This window comes from Oncorhynchus keta, chromosome 10 (assembly GCF_023373465.1).
Source record: "Oncorhynchus keta strain PuntledgeMale-10-30-2019 chromosome 10, Oket_V2, whole genome shotgun sequence".
NCBI lineage: Eukaryota > Metazoa > Chordata > Actinopteri > Salmoniformes > Salmonidae > Oncorhynchus > Oncorhynchus keta.
This window is the reverse complement of record NC_068430.1, coordinates 43670851-43689243: the sequence shown is the minus strand read 5'-3', so window position 1 is coordinate 43689243 and position 18393 is coordinate 43670851. Positions and strand designations below refer to the sequence as shown.

The window sequence follows — 18393 nt, the reverse complement described above, 5'->3', positions numbered from 1 at the left end:
TTTAGCTGAAGACTTCTGGACGCTGGCCAATCAGCTGCAGCTCAAAGCCAAAGTAGGTCAGGGCACCATGCAGGGAAATCGATTAGGATCAACTTTGAAGATCTCGTCCCTTTGTGGTTAATTACAATGTTGGCAGGATCATGCAAGGTGAAGTGTAGCCCTTTCCACTCACAGCCCCTGTCAGCCTGTATACGGGTTGAAAGGAGTCAATGTGCTCTGAAAGCGGAGACATTGAGGTCAATAATAAATACCATTTTGATGTCATACAGCGCAACCGTGAGTCGCGCACTTCACATTTCCATACTTAAAAACTAATGTCATTTACAGCATCAATGTTTACAATCCAGAACATTTCCTGCGGGACACACACCTGAATGACTCCATTCTATGTGCATCAAAATTACAATATGTTTGTCTGAAGTGCCTTTTGAAAGCCTAACACTGTAAGATCGTATTTTATTACTTAGCTAGCCATGTAGGCAATACAATAAGCTTTCAGATAATGCCCACCTGACCCACATTGAAATGACATAGGAAGTGTACACAGTTTGGAGAGGTGTCCCCCCCACTTGGAGACACCAGCTAGACATCTCTTGTAATTAGTTTTTCTTATCCTGCACCTACGAACTTTTGTATGAATATTCTGATGTTACGGAATGTATCCAGAGTATTTTTTAGATTTTGTTATTGACAAATGCTGAGAAAAGTACAGTAAGTGTAAAATTCACATAAAATCAACAATGTAATGTTTGGATAGAGCCTTATGTCAGGTGAACTGTTGTGTCCTCACCTTTGATCTGATATTTACTCCCTAATCTCCAAAGTGTTATCCTTCTTATCCCTGCTGCCATGGTTATGAATATGCTTTTTATAGTTCTTCTGTTAATAATATATATAATATAATAATATATGCCATTTAGCAGACGCTTTTATCCAAAGCGACTTACAGTCATGTGTGCATACATTCTACGTATGGGTGGTCCCGGGAATCGAACCCACTACCCTGGCATTACAAGCGCCATGCTCTACCAACTGTGCTACAGAAGGACCATGTTAGAAACATTTCAATTCGGCCCTATCAACAGAGGCCAATTTCCATGAGTGTAAGCGTTTAACACTTCGTAAAGCCATAGCCGAACGCATCAAATCACATTTTATTGGTCACATACACATGTTTAGCAGATGTTATTGGGGTTGTAGCGCGAAATGCTTGCGATCGAACCGTGTATTTATGTCTCCTCTCGGACTGATATTTTTCTTCCATACCCCCCCACGTCTTGATCCTTACACATAGTATGAAGGAGCATTTGAGGATAGCGCCTTAGCCCACCATGAAGAATTAAAAACCCAAGCCTGTTCTACTCCAATAGTTTTGGATGAGTGAAGGAATGCTGACCTGTCTTCTTACCGGAGCATTGAGGAAAGAACCCATTTTTGTCTCACCCTGCTACGGTAGGTAAAAAAAAATATGTTCTGTCTGAATGAATGAAGGCCCGCTGACCTGTCTTTCCTGTGTTCTTCATGGAGGTCTTGTTGGATGACTCGGCGTTGAACCCGTTGAGGGTCAGCTCCTGGCACTCCTGAGACACCTTGGCATCCTTGTCTGAGATGTCCACCGGTGATTGGTTCCTCTCCGCACACTCAGGGTATGAGGAGGTCCAGACCCCAGGACTGTGGGTCCCTAGAAGAAGAGAGGAGGGAGAGTGAGTTCTCAGCACTAAGATCTGGGCCCGTATTCAAAATGTGCTCGGAGTAGGAGTGCTGATCTAGGTTCAGGTCCCCCACCCGTGTCCATCAGTGTCCATACAGTATCATTTTTAATACAGACTAATACAGTCATTTTGATGTAAAAGGCTATTCTGATCCTAGATCAGCATTCCTATTTTGAGACCCTGGCTATGAAGATGTCACAGTCCCGATACCCATAATGTGCATGAAGCCCATCGAAAATCCAGCTGGTTTTACTAACTACACTTCCTAAATGGAGACATGAGAGAGTAAAACCGTTTCCCCCCCACCTCTCACTTTGCATTGAGAGAGACGGTAGAACCAGTAGTGAAATCAACTTCCACCCTGCAGCACCTTCCCTGATCCACTGGCTGCTCTTCTAATCCTCGCTCTCCCCCACAGCAGAGATCCTACTACAGAATAATACACCATCGCAGACAGGGATGCTCTTGATCTGTTCACCACTACAATGGGACCAATAGAACTACAAAAGACTGCAAGGACCGCAGACAAAGGATCACAGGCAAAGGCAGACTCAAACACTTCTCTCGATTAACAAATCATTTATGAGCCCATTCCCTAAAGGTTAGAGTCAACTTTTCAAGTGGTTCATTAAATAGAAATGTGACTTCTTTTTCACTACCACCCCTGGGGCCCTCCGGACCAGGGCTGGCTTTATGGCATGCTTTGGGATATATATATATATATATATATATATATATATATATATATATATATATATATATATATATATATATATCGGACACAACCTCTAACATCTATTGAGGAACAGACAACTGTGTCCGATTTAAAAACGGGTTACAAGGGAAAAGCACCGGGAAAAGCACAAATCTACTTTCTCTCCATTAGTCCAAATGAAAAAAATATATAAAAAGGTAGTTCAGTTTTCTGTTGTATATATAAATAAATCGGACACAGTTGTCTGTTCCTCAATAGACGTTCTCCTGGATGACATTTAAAATATCCTATTGCTTCGGCCAGGTCTTAGTCGGACTCCCCACAAACACATGCAGGCAGGTATGCATGCACAAACACACATATACACGCCAGACCTGGATTCAAATACTATTTAAAATATCTCATTTACTTTCACAGACATTCAAAGTATTCAGATATATTTTATTTGAAATGACAAGTAGTTTAATTTTTTTTATGTCTTTGGAAATACATTTGGAAATTACTTGAAAATACACAGAGTCAAATACACATCCATGCATTTAACCCAGAAATGTTCAAATAGTATTTGAATGACATATTTGAAAATACTCTGAAATACCGTTTGTTAGACTATTTCTTTTTTTTTTGGGGGGGGCTGTGTATTTTAAACACCAGCTAGTTAAATACACATGCACAGTATTTGAACCCAGGTCTGAAGCATGCACACACAAGCACACACACACACTAACTGAGGAGCAATTCACAGCAGTAATGCATTTTTTCAGATGAATTTATTACCAGTTTCCAAGGCCTTAAATGTACTTTGTGGTCCACAAGCCACTGTAGCATTAATTTAGCTATAAATATGATTATACTTGACTATTTTTATTCACAAATGCAAGTGAAAGGCTCACAATTTGGAGCCCCGAGCATCCGCCAGTTCGCTGGTGAAATAGACATCTTACCTGCCAATGGAAAAATCTACCCGCCAAATTTTAGGCCCTGCCAGTTTGATGCTGAAGCAGTAAAATAGACCCAAGTGCTACAGATTTGTCCATTGAGTTAAATTTGGATGAATCGTCTTCTCCCCATTCCTCACACCGCCTGGAAGTGTGTATTTATTGGCCAGGTCTGGATTCCATGGAAGGGCTAGCGCTAAGTATCTGGGCTGTGCTTCTCACTAGTGCCTACATCAGCAAGCTTGAGTGAAGTCATCAGTCATCGCCTTGTGTCTGTCTGTACCAGTGCCACTCCAATATCTCACACTCTTAAAGACAAGTGTGCACATGGGGATGTGTGAAACTTACTCCTCAACCTGAAGTGTCCCTACTTGCGCCAGCGAATAGCTAACTATACGCGTGGCACGACTGGTAAGACACTTCAGGATGGTGGTCACGTGTGTTAGCAAAGCAGAGGTCCTCGGTTCGAGCCTGTGTGAGCCAAATCGGAAGTGGTACTAGTTAAACAAGCAGCGTGACATCCTTTATACACACACACACACACACACACTCCCGTCTCGCCATTGTAATACGAGCAGATAAAAGACATCTGCTTGCCACTCAAAAGTGTGCAGGCTTGAGGACACTGTTCATATCCCAACACAGAAATGGCAAGTATTTACAATAAGTAGTTAACATCTCCTCGCACTTCAGCCATAGAAATAACAGAAGATGGCTGCTTGCCACTCAACAGGATATTGTTCATATACAGTAGAGAGAGAAAGCAAGCTCAGAGGGAATGTAATGTATTTTCTACTGTAAATAAAACTCTGGCTGTCTCGGTTTGACATATTCCTCTCTCTGCCCTGATCCAGTTAAATATATGAGGTGGAAAACCACAAATCTAATCCTCTATGAACATATTCTGTTTTCTTCGAAATAACAAACAACCTAATTCCATGCAAACCCATGTTTTCAGGACGGCAAATAATATAGCTACCCCAGATATGAAGAAATGAACGACAAAAAGCAATAAAACAATACGCTCTGAGAGAAAATGCGCCAAAGAAACACGTTCAAAAATGTAAACGTTTCTGCTTTTCGGAGCTGTAGCCTTCAGTTGACCTTTCTGGAAAGCAGTCCCTGATGAAAAGCTAGCTCAGAGCTTTCCACGTCTATTATTTGTTGGCAACTCATTTTGTAAATAACCTTCTGTACCTTTATGAAAACAGTTCTGCCTGTAGCCTCAAATCCTGATGCCCCTCCTCATAGACAATAGCAACATACATAGTCCTCATCGGTGGTGTAAAGTACTGTAGTAAAAATACTTTAGTCCCTTTCAGTACATGTGCTTTAGTATGTATATTGCTGACAATTTTTACTTTAACTTCACTACATTCCTAAAGAAAATAATGTACTTTTTACTTCATAAATGTTCACTGACACCCAAAATCATTAGTTACATTTTGAATGCATAGCAGGACAGGAAAATGGCCCAATTTACACACTTATCAGGAGAACATCCCTGGTCATCCCTACTGTCTCTGGTTTGCTTAATATAGGGAATTTGCAATGATTTACACTCTTACTTTTGATACTTAAATATATTTTATTAATTACATTAATGTTTTATACTTAAGTATATTTAAAACCAAATACTTTTATACAAGACTTGTACTTTTACTTGAGTCATATTCTATTAAGGTATCTTTACTTTTACTCAAGTATAACAATTGAGTACTTTTTTCACCACTGCTCATCATGATATGTTGCAGTATGTTTATGTATCCAACCTCGATCATACCTAATAACTACATGTATTTTTTCCCACCTCATCTTTACAGAAATCTAAGACTAATGTTGAGAGCTTTTTGTTGTTGTATAAAATTGTATTTTGCATGCATCATTTCAATGCATTTATTTTTCCCCACTGAATGCAATTTCTTCCCCAATTAAACAACAACATGATTCAACAATGGGTAAATATATGTTTTCATTACAAGCTACAAAGCTTTTTATTTACCCATATGAGCAAAGTATACACAACAGAAATCCAGGCCCTTTGTTTAATTAATAAACGTTGTGTCACGCCTTGGTCATTGTATTTTGTGTTTTCGTTATATTATTTGGTCAGGCCAGGGTGTGACATGGGTGTATGTTGTTGTATTTCGTATTGGGGTTTTTGTAATTATTGGGATTACGGCTGAGTAGGGGTGTTGCATAGGCTTGGCTGCCTGAGGCGGTTCTCAATCAGAGTCAGGTGATTCTCGTTGTCTCTGATTGGGAACCAGATTTAGGTAGCCTGGGTTTCGCTTTGTATTTCGTGGGTGATTGTTCATGTCTCTGTGTAGTTTCACGAGATAGGCTGTAATTAGGTTTCACGTTCCGTGTCACTTTTTTCAATAAAGTCATGAGTAACCACCACGCTGCATTTCGGTCCGACTCTCTTTCTACAACCGAAGAACGACGTTACACGTTGAATATTAATGTACAGTTCCAGTCAAAAGTTTGGACACACCTTCTCATTCCAGGGTTTTCTTTAATTGGACTATTTTCTACATTGTAAAATAATAGTGAGGACATCAAAACTATGAAATAACACATTCGGATTCATGTCGTAACCAAAAAAGTGACAACTTTGCACACCCGTGATATTCTCTCAACCAGCTTCACAAGGTAGTCACATGGAATGCATTTCAATTAACAGGTGTGCTTTGTTAAATGTTAATTTGTGGAATTTATTTCCTTCCTAATGTGTTTGCGCCAATCAGTTGTGTTGTGACTGTCACGAATATCATCTAAAGGTGGCTCCCCTTCCCGTTCGGGTGGCGCTCGGCAGGTCGTCATCCCCGGTCTACTAGCTGCCACCGATCGTTTTTTTCCCCTTTTCATTTGGTTTTGTCTAATTGTTTTCACCTGTTCCTTCTTGGGGTTTTTGGGTTGGTGTTATTTAAGTTCGATTAGCCCCCTTGTGTTTGTGCGGGCTTGTTGTTGTGTATGTAAGAGGTGATTGATTATTGTTGGGTTTTCTCTGTCCGGTTTATACCAGTGATACTTGGGTTGTGTTTTACGCCTGTGTTCGGCATCACCCATTGTACGTGTTTCTGTTGTTGGACATTAAAGAGTTTTTCCCTCGAATCTTCTGCTCTCTACGCCCGACTCCACACCCATCACTCCTCGAGCGTTACAGTGACAAGGTAAGACCTGATGGTGTGGGGGTGCTTTTCTGGTAACACTGTCAGTGATTTATGTAGAATTCAAGGCACACTTAACCAGCATGGCTACCACAGCATTCTGCAGCGATACGTCATCCCATCTGCGTTGCGCTTAGTGGGACTATCATTTGTTTTTCAACAGGACAATGACCCAACACACCTCCAGACTTTGTAAGGGCTTTTTTGGTTACTACATGATTCCATGTGTTATTTCATAGTTTTGATGTCTTCACTATTATTGTACAATGTAGAAAATAGCAAAAATAAATAAAAACCCTTGAATGAGTAGGTGTGTCCAAACTTTTAACTGGTACTGTATTTATTTGCTTCTTATTTGCTTATCTATTTTTGCTGATAACTGCATATAATACTATAAGTTCTTCCAGTCCCACTGTTTTCTTATGAGGCTGTCTGGCCTTTCCAATCCACAGGAGTTTGACTCAACTTCATCTGTCAGCAGGAAGCCCCTGCCACTATCCCCATGTCATCCCAGATCAGCTGGGCCCAGGTCAGTGACATAGAGCCAAACACTGTGAGCTCAGTTTAGCCACAAACACAAACCCAGGAGGAGAAGACGATCGGCATCGGATGACTGAACACTGTGTGTGTCAGCCAGACATGCACACACATGCACACACACAAACCATGCACACAGATGGATCCATGTCAGCAACACTGGGGATTGGTGGGAGGGAAAGGTTGGACCGTCACACCAGAGACAATATACTGGCCTAGTGAACGCCGTGGACAAAGACGGATGATGTGTCCCGTTGGCCTGAGTGACAGACATGTTACGGAACGTTAACGACATAGTCGACATTGTAGCTGGTGTTGCATAGCCAGACACCGTCATCCCATGGTCGAGGAAAAGCCTGGAAGTCCGAACTAGGATTTTAGGATTTTAGCATCCATGATTTACTTCACTCACATGAAACAGACACACAATGGGTGATAGAGTACATGCCCTGGTAGAAGGATAAAGGAATAGGCCATGTCTTTTCAGGAGTGGCTTTTCCACACCTCACTAACCAGAGCCATTGTCCTACTCTGCACATTTCCATTTTCCTACTTAACACTGTCGACAGATAATGGAACTCCTTGAGCTAAAAAAGGGAAAAAAATCTAATTCTGGTGAAACATCAAAGGATTTCTCCATTACGTTGGTTAAAGGGGGAGGGACATGTTAAATGAACCCGAAGAGGGGGAAAAAGAGGCAACGAGGCGCTTCTGAATGTGAAAATCCTGTTAAACAGTACAATGCCGTTGGCTGAATCGACATGTATTCTTCTCTCACAAGAAAGACGGTAGCTAGCAATGTCAGGATGAAACCACCATTTGTTGAGAGTTGTTGTGTTATTCTCTGGTTTATGCCTCAAAGGGAAGAACAGCCTCAAGGCTGTGTGTGTGTGTTACAGTTGAGGGTGACTCACTCGCTTCCCTGCGTGTCTGTTTGCCAAACACTCGTCTTTGGTAGAACTGGCTGGAAGGAAGTACAATGCCTCAAATATTACTCACTGTACCTCACATTTATGTTTGCTCACTGTTCCTCAAATAGCTGAAATATCTTTTGACGCATTTTTTTTCTTAAAAATACAAAAATACATCACTTAAAGTACGTTCTTTCACCATGTCCTGGAAAGAGCTTAAAAACAAACCCAGATTGACAAACCTCCAATAGTCCCAGTCGGTAATAGATAGGCAGGCAAGCCATGAGACGTTCTATGGGGAAAACAACCTGTGCTTACCTATAGTAGGTTACACCATTGGCTCACAGCAAAAAACTTGACATTTAAAAAAAAAAAGGTACGTCTAAAGGGAAAAGGACTTGTGTATCGAGGCCGTCTCAATCTTCCGCTTAACTGGCGAGCTGATCATTGTTTTTTTTTGTTTTTTAAGTTATTTTGGGGAGAACAGGGACACGAGAGGGAAAGACGTAACGTGGGTTGATCGGAGCTCCGGTATCAATCGTCGATAACCAAACCTTACTCTGTGTGGCGGCGGGTCGGAGATGGTAGGAGATAGTGGTGGAGAAGAAAGTGATGCAAGTATGGAACATAGCGGTACAAATAAAGGGGGAGTAGGAAAAAGAAAAAGAAAGCGGGAGAGAAAGGGAGTAGGGATTTGAAGGGGAGCGAGGTCTACGGAGGCAGAAATGAAGAAGAAAAGGAAGTTTGAGGAAAGCAACAGTTTCCAATGCCAGCAGCAGTTCGGAGGTAGAGAGTGCAAAGGAAGGGCAAGATAAGTCTCGAGGGGAGCATAGAGGTGAGCATAAAGTGATTCTGATGTTTGATGGGAGGAAGGGGGAGTTGGGGCGATGAGTCCGATAAGGTTGAAGGCTGTGATAAAAGAGTTGATTGGGGAAGTTGTCAACACTAAAGTGTTAAGAGATCGGAGCTTGTTGGTGTACTGTAAGGACATGGAACAGAGGGGAAAAGCTCTCAAAGTGAAGTAAATAGGGAAATGTAAGGTGGTGTCGAGCAGCTGGAATGATCAAGCAGGGAAGCAGTGCATGAAAGGGGTGGCAACAGGAGTGCCTGTGAGTGTTGGCACTAAAGACGTAAGCAAACAAATTGAGAGGAGGCGTTCCAGTGAATGTTCAAAGATTGCAAGCAACAAGGGGTGGAGTTAGGGTAGATAGCCCATCTATTCTGTTACCCTTCAAGGACAGGGTACTGCCAAATAAAGTAACCATAGCATATGAGTTTTTGTTGAGGGCTTATGTACCGAAGCCTTTAAGATGTTATAACTGCCAGAGGTTTCAGGCGTGTGGAAAAAGCCTGTAAAGAGAAAAAGAGGTATGCCAGGTATGGAGGGGAGCATGAGTACGGGAAATGTGGGGATGGTGTACAACCAAAGTGTTGCAGCTCTGGGCGTGCTAATAGTGTGGCATGTGGTGGGTGTGAGGCAATGAAGCAGGCAGTGAAGGTGCAACAAGTGAGTGTGGAGAGAAGGGTGTCAAGTGAGGGTGGTCCAGGTCCAGAGAGATACAGGATCAAGAGAGAGACGGGTAGGAGCATCTAGACTGGGGATTAGGGGGCAGGTGGGCAGCGATATGGTATACATAGATAAGAGAAAGCTGGTGACGTTCATAGCATGTGCAATCAATAGCACTGCTAAAGTTGAGTCTAAAACAGAAAGGATTCTGTGAAGGATTCGTGAAAGCGGCTGGGAGACATCTGAGTATGACACTATTGACATGGGAAAAGGTTTGAGTTTATCTCAATCAGCCGAGGCTGGAGTCATGTATTACTGGATTGTAGTTATGGTGGTAGTACTACAATGGAATGCTCAAAGCCTGTTGGCTAATGGGCAGGAGTTCAAACAGTTCATTGTGCATATGCCACATAAGCCTGTTGTGATTTTGTGTGCAGGATACATGGCTCAAACCGACTGTGGAGTTCGTAGGGACAGAGTTGTAGGGGGCGGGGGGGCACCTTCATAAAGCAAGGACTTCCTTACAGGATACTAGGTAAAGGTATTGAATAGGAATATGGGATGGTGGAGGTGTGGTTGAGAGGAGGGCTGCTAGAGGTAGTGAACTACTATAATCCTTGTCAGATATTGGACCTGGAAGTGCTGGAGAGGGTGGAGGGCCAGGATATAAGTACGGTACTGTGGTGTAGTGATTTTAATAATGGATGGATGGAAATGGCCAAGTGATGGAAAATCAGGATTGATTTCGCCACATGGAAAGAGTTGGCTTTGGACTTCAATCTGGTATCTAGTGTGATGGCAGAAATCTGTGAGTGGTAGGTATGGGAGGAGTATATATGAGAGGGGATGTGGATAATATGAATAACTGGGTGAGAACAGCTTTAGTGGGGGCAGCTACTGAGGCCATACCTAAGAGTTCACATAGGAGGAGGAAAGCAGTCCCGTGATGGAAAGAGGAGTGTGGGGCAGTGGTGAGGAGTAGGGATAGGGCATTTAGAGTACTGAAAAGGAACCGGGCATTTAGAGTACTGAAAAGGAACAGGGCATTTAGAGTACTGAAAAGGAACAGGGCATTTAGAGTACTGAAAAGGAACAGGGCATTTAGAGAACTGAAAAGGAACAGGGCGTTTAGAGAACTGAAAAGGAACAGGGCATTTAGAGTACTGAAAAGGAACAGGGCATTTAGAGTACTGAAAACTTCCAACATCTGATTCAGAATTAGCAGGCGCAGGACCTGGTGGCATTGGTTCTGTGACACCATTGGAAGGGCGACACCTGTGGGAGAAGTGCGGGGGATGATTAAGAGGTTGAGTGGGGTCAAAAGGGAGTGGGATTATCCAGTGTTGACGAGTGCGTAGGATGTGGCAGTAACAGATGAGGAGAAGGCAGAGATGATGGCCAAAGTGTTTGTCTAAGTGCATAGCTTGGCAAATTTGTCAGAGGGGCAGAAGGGGAGAGAGACAATGAGAGAGGAGCACCCTAGAGTGCCGGATAGGAGGGATGTAAATTATGTGTTGAATGCACCATTTACCATGGCAAATATGAAAAGGACAATAGGTAAGGCTGGGTTAACTTCACCTGGAAAAGATGAGGTGTGCTACGTTATGTTGGCCCATCTTAGTGATGAGGCACTGGATAAGGTATTGAACAACAGAGTGTGGGAGGAGGAGATATTACCATGAAGCTGGAAGGAGGCAGTAGTGGTAGCAATCAGGAAACCAGGGAAGGCCCCAACGACGCCAACAAGCGCTCGGCCAATAGCTTTAACATTACATGTATGTAAGATTATAGAACATATAATCGCGGAGAGGCTAACTTACTTCCTGAAAGCAAGGGGCTAGTATCGCCACATCAGAGTGGGTTCAGGAAGGGGAGGGGGACTATGGACCCAGTGCTCTGCTTAGAAGCAGAGGTCAGGAAGGCTCAGTTGAACAAGGAGATGATTGTAGCTGGTCTTTTTTAGGTGGAGAAGGCATATATGATATGATGTGGAAGGAGGGGTTGTTAATCAAGCTTGATATTATGGGGGGAGGAAGAAGAATATACAACTGGAAAAATGATTTCTGTTTGGAAGGTCTATCCAGGTGAGCGTGGGGAAGTCTCTATCAGGCAGATAGATACATGTTGGATAACGGTACACCCCAAGGGTGCGTGATTAGTGCTCTGTTGTTCTCAATCATGATCAATGATGTTTACTCTCAGGTACAACCGGATAAAGTCGTTATTTGCAGATGATGGGGTCTTTTGAAAGAGGTGAAGAAATGTGCCATACATTGTCAGGAAGGTACAGGAAGCAATTGATGAGATGGGCATTAATGTGGGGATTCAGGTTCTCTGTAGAGAAAACACAGACAGTGTTCTTTACCAGGAGGAAGTTGGGAGATGAGGTACGCTTCAGGTTACAGTGCATTCGGAAATAATTCAGACCCCTTGACATTTCCACATTTTCTTACGTTACAGCCTTATTCTAAAAATGATCAAATGAAACAATTTCCTCAGCAATCTACACACAACACCCCATAATGAGAAAGTGAAAGGAGCAAACACCAAGCAACGAGGTGAAAGGAATTGTCCATAGAGCTCCGAGACAGGATTGTGTCAAGGCACAGATCTGGGGAAGGGTACAAAAGAATATCTGCCGCATTGTAGATCCTCAAGAACATAGTGGCCTCCATCATTCTTCACTGGAAGAAGTGTGGAACCAACAAGACTCTTCCCAGAGCTGGCACCCGGCAAAACTGAGCAATCAGGGGAGAAGGGCCTTGGTCAGGGAGGTGACCAAGAAGCCTATGGTCACACCAACAGAGTTCTAGAGTTCCTCTGCGGAGATGGGACAACCTTCCAGAAGCACAACCATCTCTATAGCACTCCACCAACCAGGCCTTTATGGTAGTGGCCAGACGGAAGCCAATCCTCAGTAAAAAAAAAGCAAATGACAGCCCGCTATGAGTTTGCCAAAAGGCACCTAAAGACTCTCAGACCATGAGAAGAGAACCAAGATTAAACTCTTTGGCCTGAATGCCAACCGTCACGTCTGGAGGAAACATGGCACCATCCCTATGGTGAAGCATTGTGGTGGCAGCATCATGCTGTGGGGATGTTTTTCAGCGGCAGGGATAGGGAGACTAGTCAGGATCAAGGCAATGAAAACCTGCTCTAGAGTGCTCAGGACCTCAGACTGGGGGCGAATGTTCACCTTCTAACAGAACAACGACCCTAAGCACACAGCTAAGACAATGCAGGAGGGGCTTCGGGACTTGTCACTGAATGTCCTTGAGTGGCTCAGACAGAGTTCATACTTGAACCAGATTGAAAATCTCTGGAGAGATCTGAAAATAAATGTGCAGCAACGCTCCCCATCCAACCCGACAGAGCATGAGAGGAGTTGCAGAGAAGAATGCTTGTAGATTCATACCCAAGAAGACTCGAGGCTGTAATCGCTGCCAAAGGTTCCTCAACAAAGTACTGAGTAAAGGGTCTGAATACTTATGTAAATGTTTTTTTATTTTTTCATGAATTAGCAAAACAAATGTAAAAACTGTTTTTCCTTTGTCATTATGGGGTAGTGTATGTAGATTGAGGAGGAAAAAATAAAATTGAATCAATTTTAGAATAAGTCTGTAACCTAACGAAATGTGAAAGAGTAAAATGGTCTGAATACTTTCCAACAGCACGGTATATGGGAGAAACCTAGAGAGGGCGGGGGGCTTCAGGATCCTTGGGGTATGCTTTGACACTAGACTGACCTGGGCAGAACACATTGAAAGTGGTGGGAAAGTGCAAGAAGGTGCTGCGCTGTCTAACGGGGAAGGAGTGGGGGGCTGGGTGTTCCTCATACAGGACAATGTAATGTTGCATTAATCCGATCTGCAATAGACTATAGAAGTATAGCGCTTGGTTCGCCAGCCTGGACCTCATTGGAACGGCTAGATGTCATACAGGTGCAAGGTCTCAGAATATGTAGTGGGGCGTTTCTGACATTCCCTGTGGCTGCACTACAGGTGGAGATGGGGGATGACATTGCAGATTAGGAGAAGCAGCAGGCAATGAATTATTGTGTGCACTTACAGGGACATGGGGTGTCTCATCCTGCAAAAATTATTTTATGCTGGAAAAACTTGCCAGGACGGAACACGAGCTTTGGGTGGGTGGGTAATACCCAGGAGAAGGAGATGGGAATGTATGGAAGGGAGTTTAGTCGGTAGCTATTCCTGTAAATCCACCATGGCTACTCCCGCCCCCAGTAGTTTATTTAGAAGTGCTGGAGAGACTACAGAAAGACAGGGAAGGTGTTGATCCATCTGATTTGTTTAAGAGACGTCTGGATACTGTGTATTAGGATTTTGAGGCCGTTTCCAAAGATGGTTCAAAAGATCCAAGGACAGGACGTACTTGGCCAGCATTTGTAGTGCAGGAATGTGGGGTGGAAGTCAGGAAACATATTACAGATCATCTGGCTGCATATGCGGCGGAACTGATGGCCACACTCTTGACTTGCAGTGGGTGGAGGAAGTCAAGACTAGTTATTTGCTCTGATTCATGTGCAGTGTTGATGAGTCTGCAGTCCTTTACCTAACGTAGCAGACAAGACCTGCTTTATGATGTACTAGACAGATGGGTATACAGATAAGATTTACTTTGGTCTCAGCCCATGTGGGGGTGGAGGGGAATGAGGCAGTTTATGTACGGGCTAAACAAGCAATTAATAGTGGGGATGTTGATGTTGTAGTTTAAATGAGCAAGGCAGAGGCAAAAAGCCTGACATGGACAATGATGATGCAGAGACGGCAGGAGCAGTGGAATAGAGATGCTACGGGCAGGCATTTATTTCAAGTACAGAGGAAAGTCGGCAAGGGGGGTACGGCAGGAAGGGAAAGAAAACTGGAGGCAATTTTTACAAGATTAAGGGTGGGACACAGCCAGTTGAATAAGATTGTAAATGTGATAGGAAAGCATCCAACAGGAAAGTGTGATTATTGCCAGGAAACAGAGACCGCGGAGCATGTATTGCTAGAGCGTGGGCAGTATCAGAGGGAAAGAGAGAGGCTGAGATCCACAGTGCATTAGGAATGTATTCAGACCCCTTGACTTTTTAAACATTTTGTTACTCTAAAATGTATTATATAGTTTTTTTCCCTCATCAATCTACACACAATACCGCATAATGACAAAGCAAAAACAGGTTTTTAGAACATTTTGAAAAAGTATTAAAAATAAAACATGGAAATATACATTTACATTGGTATTCATACCCTTTATAATCTTGGCACATCCTGTATTTGGTGAGTTTCTCCCATTCTCCTCTGCAGATCCTCTCAAGCTCTGACAGGTTGGATGGGGAGCGATGCTGCACATCTATATTCAGGTCTCTCCAGAGATGTTAGATTGGGTTCAAGTCCGGGCTCTGGCTGGGCCACAAGGATATTCAGAGACGTGTCCCGAAGCCACTCCTGTGTTGCCCTGGCTGTGTGCTTAGAGTCGTTGTCCTGTTGGAAGGTGAACCTTCTCCCCAGTCTGAGGTCCTGAGCGCTCTGGAGATGGCACTCTGAAGATGGCGCTGGATGAAATGGCAGCCGTTTGACAGCCGCCTAACCAATAGCGCTATTAGGTGGGTTTTTTGTTATTTGTAACTTATTTTATACAATGTTTTTGCCACCGTATCTTAGGGCAAAAAAAGAGCTTCTGGATATCAGGACAGCGATCACTAACATCAGTTTAGACAAACTTTTTTCAATAACAAGTACATCCTGTGCATCATTAGCAGGATGCACAGGATGTACTTCAGACACCCGACAAGGCCAATATCCCTGTCACTGTCAGGAGAAAGAGATGCATGCAGAGGACACAAGGCGGGGTGTCACGCCCTGACCTTAGTTATTATTGTTTTCTTTATTATTTTGCATAGGTCAGGGTGTGACTAGGGTGGGTTTGTTAGTTTTGATTGTCTAGGGGTTTTTGTAAGTCTAGGTATTTGTATGTCTATGGTGGCCTGAATTGGTTCCCAATCAGAGGCAGCTGTTTATCGTTGTCTCTGATTGGGGACCATATTTAGGTATCCATATTCCCTTGGGTATTTTGTGGGTTCTTGTCTATGTGTAGTTGCCTGTCAGCACTCGTTTTGTATAGCTTCACGTTTTTGTTTGTTATTTTGTTAGTTTGTTCAGTGTTCTTTCTTCATTAAAAGAAGAATGTATGCATATCATGCTGCACCTTGGTTTCCTCCTTATAACGGACGTGACACGGGGTGCCTTGTAAGGATCTGCCGACAGCGAGTGTGAAACCTGCCTTTACCATCAAAATTACTTGTCAACGTACAATTATTGGACAATAAATTAGACGAGGTACGATCACAAATATTCTATACACAGGACATCAAAAACTGTAATATCTTATGTTTCACCAAATCGTGTCTGAATGACGACATGGATAACATTAAGCTGGTGGGATATATGCTGCACCGGCAAGATAGAACAGCACACTCCGGTCAAACGAGGGGGGGCGGAAGGAAGCCTCTAGATTTGGTTCGCCTGATGTAGAGTATCTCATGATAAGCTGTAGATCACACTATTCGCCAAGAGAGTTTTTCATCTATATTTTTCATGGCTGTTTCTTTACCACCACAGACAGATGTTGGAACTAAGACCGCACTCAGTCAGCTGTATAAGAAAATAAGCAAAAAATGCCCACTCAGAGGCGACACTCCTAATGGCCGGGGACTTTAATACAGAAAAACTCAAATCAGTCTAACCTAATTTCTATCAGCATGTTAAATGTGCAACCAAAGGTGAAAAAACTCAACACCACCTTTACACCACACACAGAGACATACATACAAAGCTCTCCCTCGCCCCCCATTTGGCAAATCTGACCATAATTCCATCTTCCTGATTCCTGCTTAAAAGCAAAAACTAAAGCAGGAAGCACCAGTGACTCGGTCCATAAAGAAGTGGTCAGATAACGCAGATGCTAAGCTACAGGACTGTTTTGCTAGCACAGACTGGAAAATGTTCCGGGATTCCTCCGATGGCATTGAGGAGTACACCACATTAGTCACTGGCTTCATAAATAAGTGCATTGATGACGTCGTCCCCACAGTGACTGTACATACATACCCCAACCAGAAACCATGGATTACAGGCAACATCTGCACTGAACTGAAGGGCAGAGCTGCCACCTTCAAAGAGTGGGACTCTAACCTGGACGCGTATAAGAAATCTCGCTATGCCCTCAGATGAACCATCAAACAGGCAAAGCACCAATACAGGACAAAGATTGAATCGTACTACACCGTCTCCAACGCTCGTCGGATGTGGCAGGGCCTGCAAACTATTACAGACTACAAAGGGAAGCACAGCTGTGAGATGCCCATTGACACGAGCTAAATCACTTCTATGCTCGCTTCGAGGCAAGCAACACTGAGGCATGCATGTAATCACGTTGTAATCACGTTCTCTGTAGCCAACATGAGTAAGATCTAGCTAGCTAGCCTCACGTATCTGAAATTACATGATCAGTTGACGTTTACTGATCATGAAAAGCTGTAGGCCCATAACTCTGATGGAGCTAAATGGGCACAATTGCTTTGCGTGGAATAAATCGGAAATGTGTAGTTCTGAACATTTATTTAGCAATCCCTTGAAAACAGCACACAGTTGTCTAGGGATTTAGCACAGTTGTCTAGGGATTTAGCACAGTTGTCTAGGGATTTAGCACAGTTGCGGGTCTTCTTGCCCCCCAGCAGGCAAGTCGAACGCTCTGCACCTTATTGTGACGTTTCATTGATAACTGACAACGACCTATTCCGGTTCCATGTTAGAACTCTGTCTCTATTCCAGTATCATGTAGGGGCTTTCTCTATTCCCTTCTGATACGGTACCATGTTTACCCAACATCCCGTTCATCCAGCAGGAGATAAACATTAACTGCTGGTTAGTGCCAATACAAAAAACATATATACATATAATAAACTCAACGCTGTAACCACTCAAATACACATTTTGCACGTGCCCATTTTGTCCAAGCACAACTAGCAACAGGGTCTAATCTTGTGTTAATTTCCCTTTCAGAAATAGATTACATTCCATTTACCAGCGCTGATATAATGTGGGTCTTTCAAAGGAACAGCGAAAGGGAGGAACGGAGCTGGAATCAGATAACTGAGGGTTCCGGAGAAGTCGATTAATCCTTCTCAATGTCATCCATCAGGCTGACTATAATCCTGGTGTCTGGCCCTGCCTCTGCCTGCCAGTGATTGGAGGGAAGGACAATTTGCACTTTGGGAAGAAAGACTATAGTAAAGAGGGCTTGGGTGTGCAACTTCTAACCAAGCTGCAATAAACCCAGTCAAGCCAACTGAAGCATCGGCCTCAAAAGATCATATAGTGAAAGATGGACTGTAGACTAGTTCAGGGTAGTACTGCCACTATGGGGCTTCTATCAGAACGCAATGAGGAAGCCAAATGCGAAGAATATGTCTCATAGTAGCAGTGCTACCCTAAACTAGCCTACAGTCCATCATTCACTGTATAAGGGGTTCCCATTCCAGCATTGGGGAACATCCTGATGCCCCTCCCCCTGCATGAGCACACGTTCCACGTCTATTTCTATGGGCACAAGCACTGTTCATGACACAAAATGTTCACACCCCTCTTGATGGTGGAGAGAATGTTGCAGGTTAAAGCTTATTACCTGCAATTCTACACATTTTGTCATGGGGTGCAACGAAAATGCTGAAGGTATATAGCCAATTTTATTGCAATTCTACACATTTTGCCATGTCTAATGTGTATTCATATGATATTTGAGTGGACATGGGCTAGTTGATCTGGACATTTCAGACAAGTTGGTATGCAATGACTAACATGACAAGAGGAACTGATGATGCACTGCTCAATTTCAAA

The 18393-nt window shown here is 43.3% G+C and overlaps 1 protein-coding gene across 1 annotated transcript in view; it reads right to left on the bottom strand.

Annotated features, from left to right (window-relative positions):
- LOC118388806 (receptor-type tyrosine-protein phosphatase gamma-like) overlaps nt 1–18393 on the bottom strand; it is a 309742-nt gene that overhangs the window by 140253 nt on the left and 151096 nt on the right. The window contains exon 3 of the mRNA XM_035778287.2: nt 1502–1681. Coding sequence (XP_035634180.1) covers nt 1502–1681 — 180 coding nt within the window. The remainder of the gene's footprint in view (nt 1–1501; nt 1682–18393) is intronic.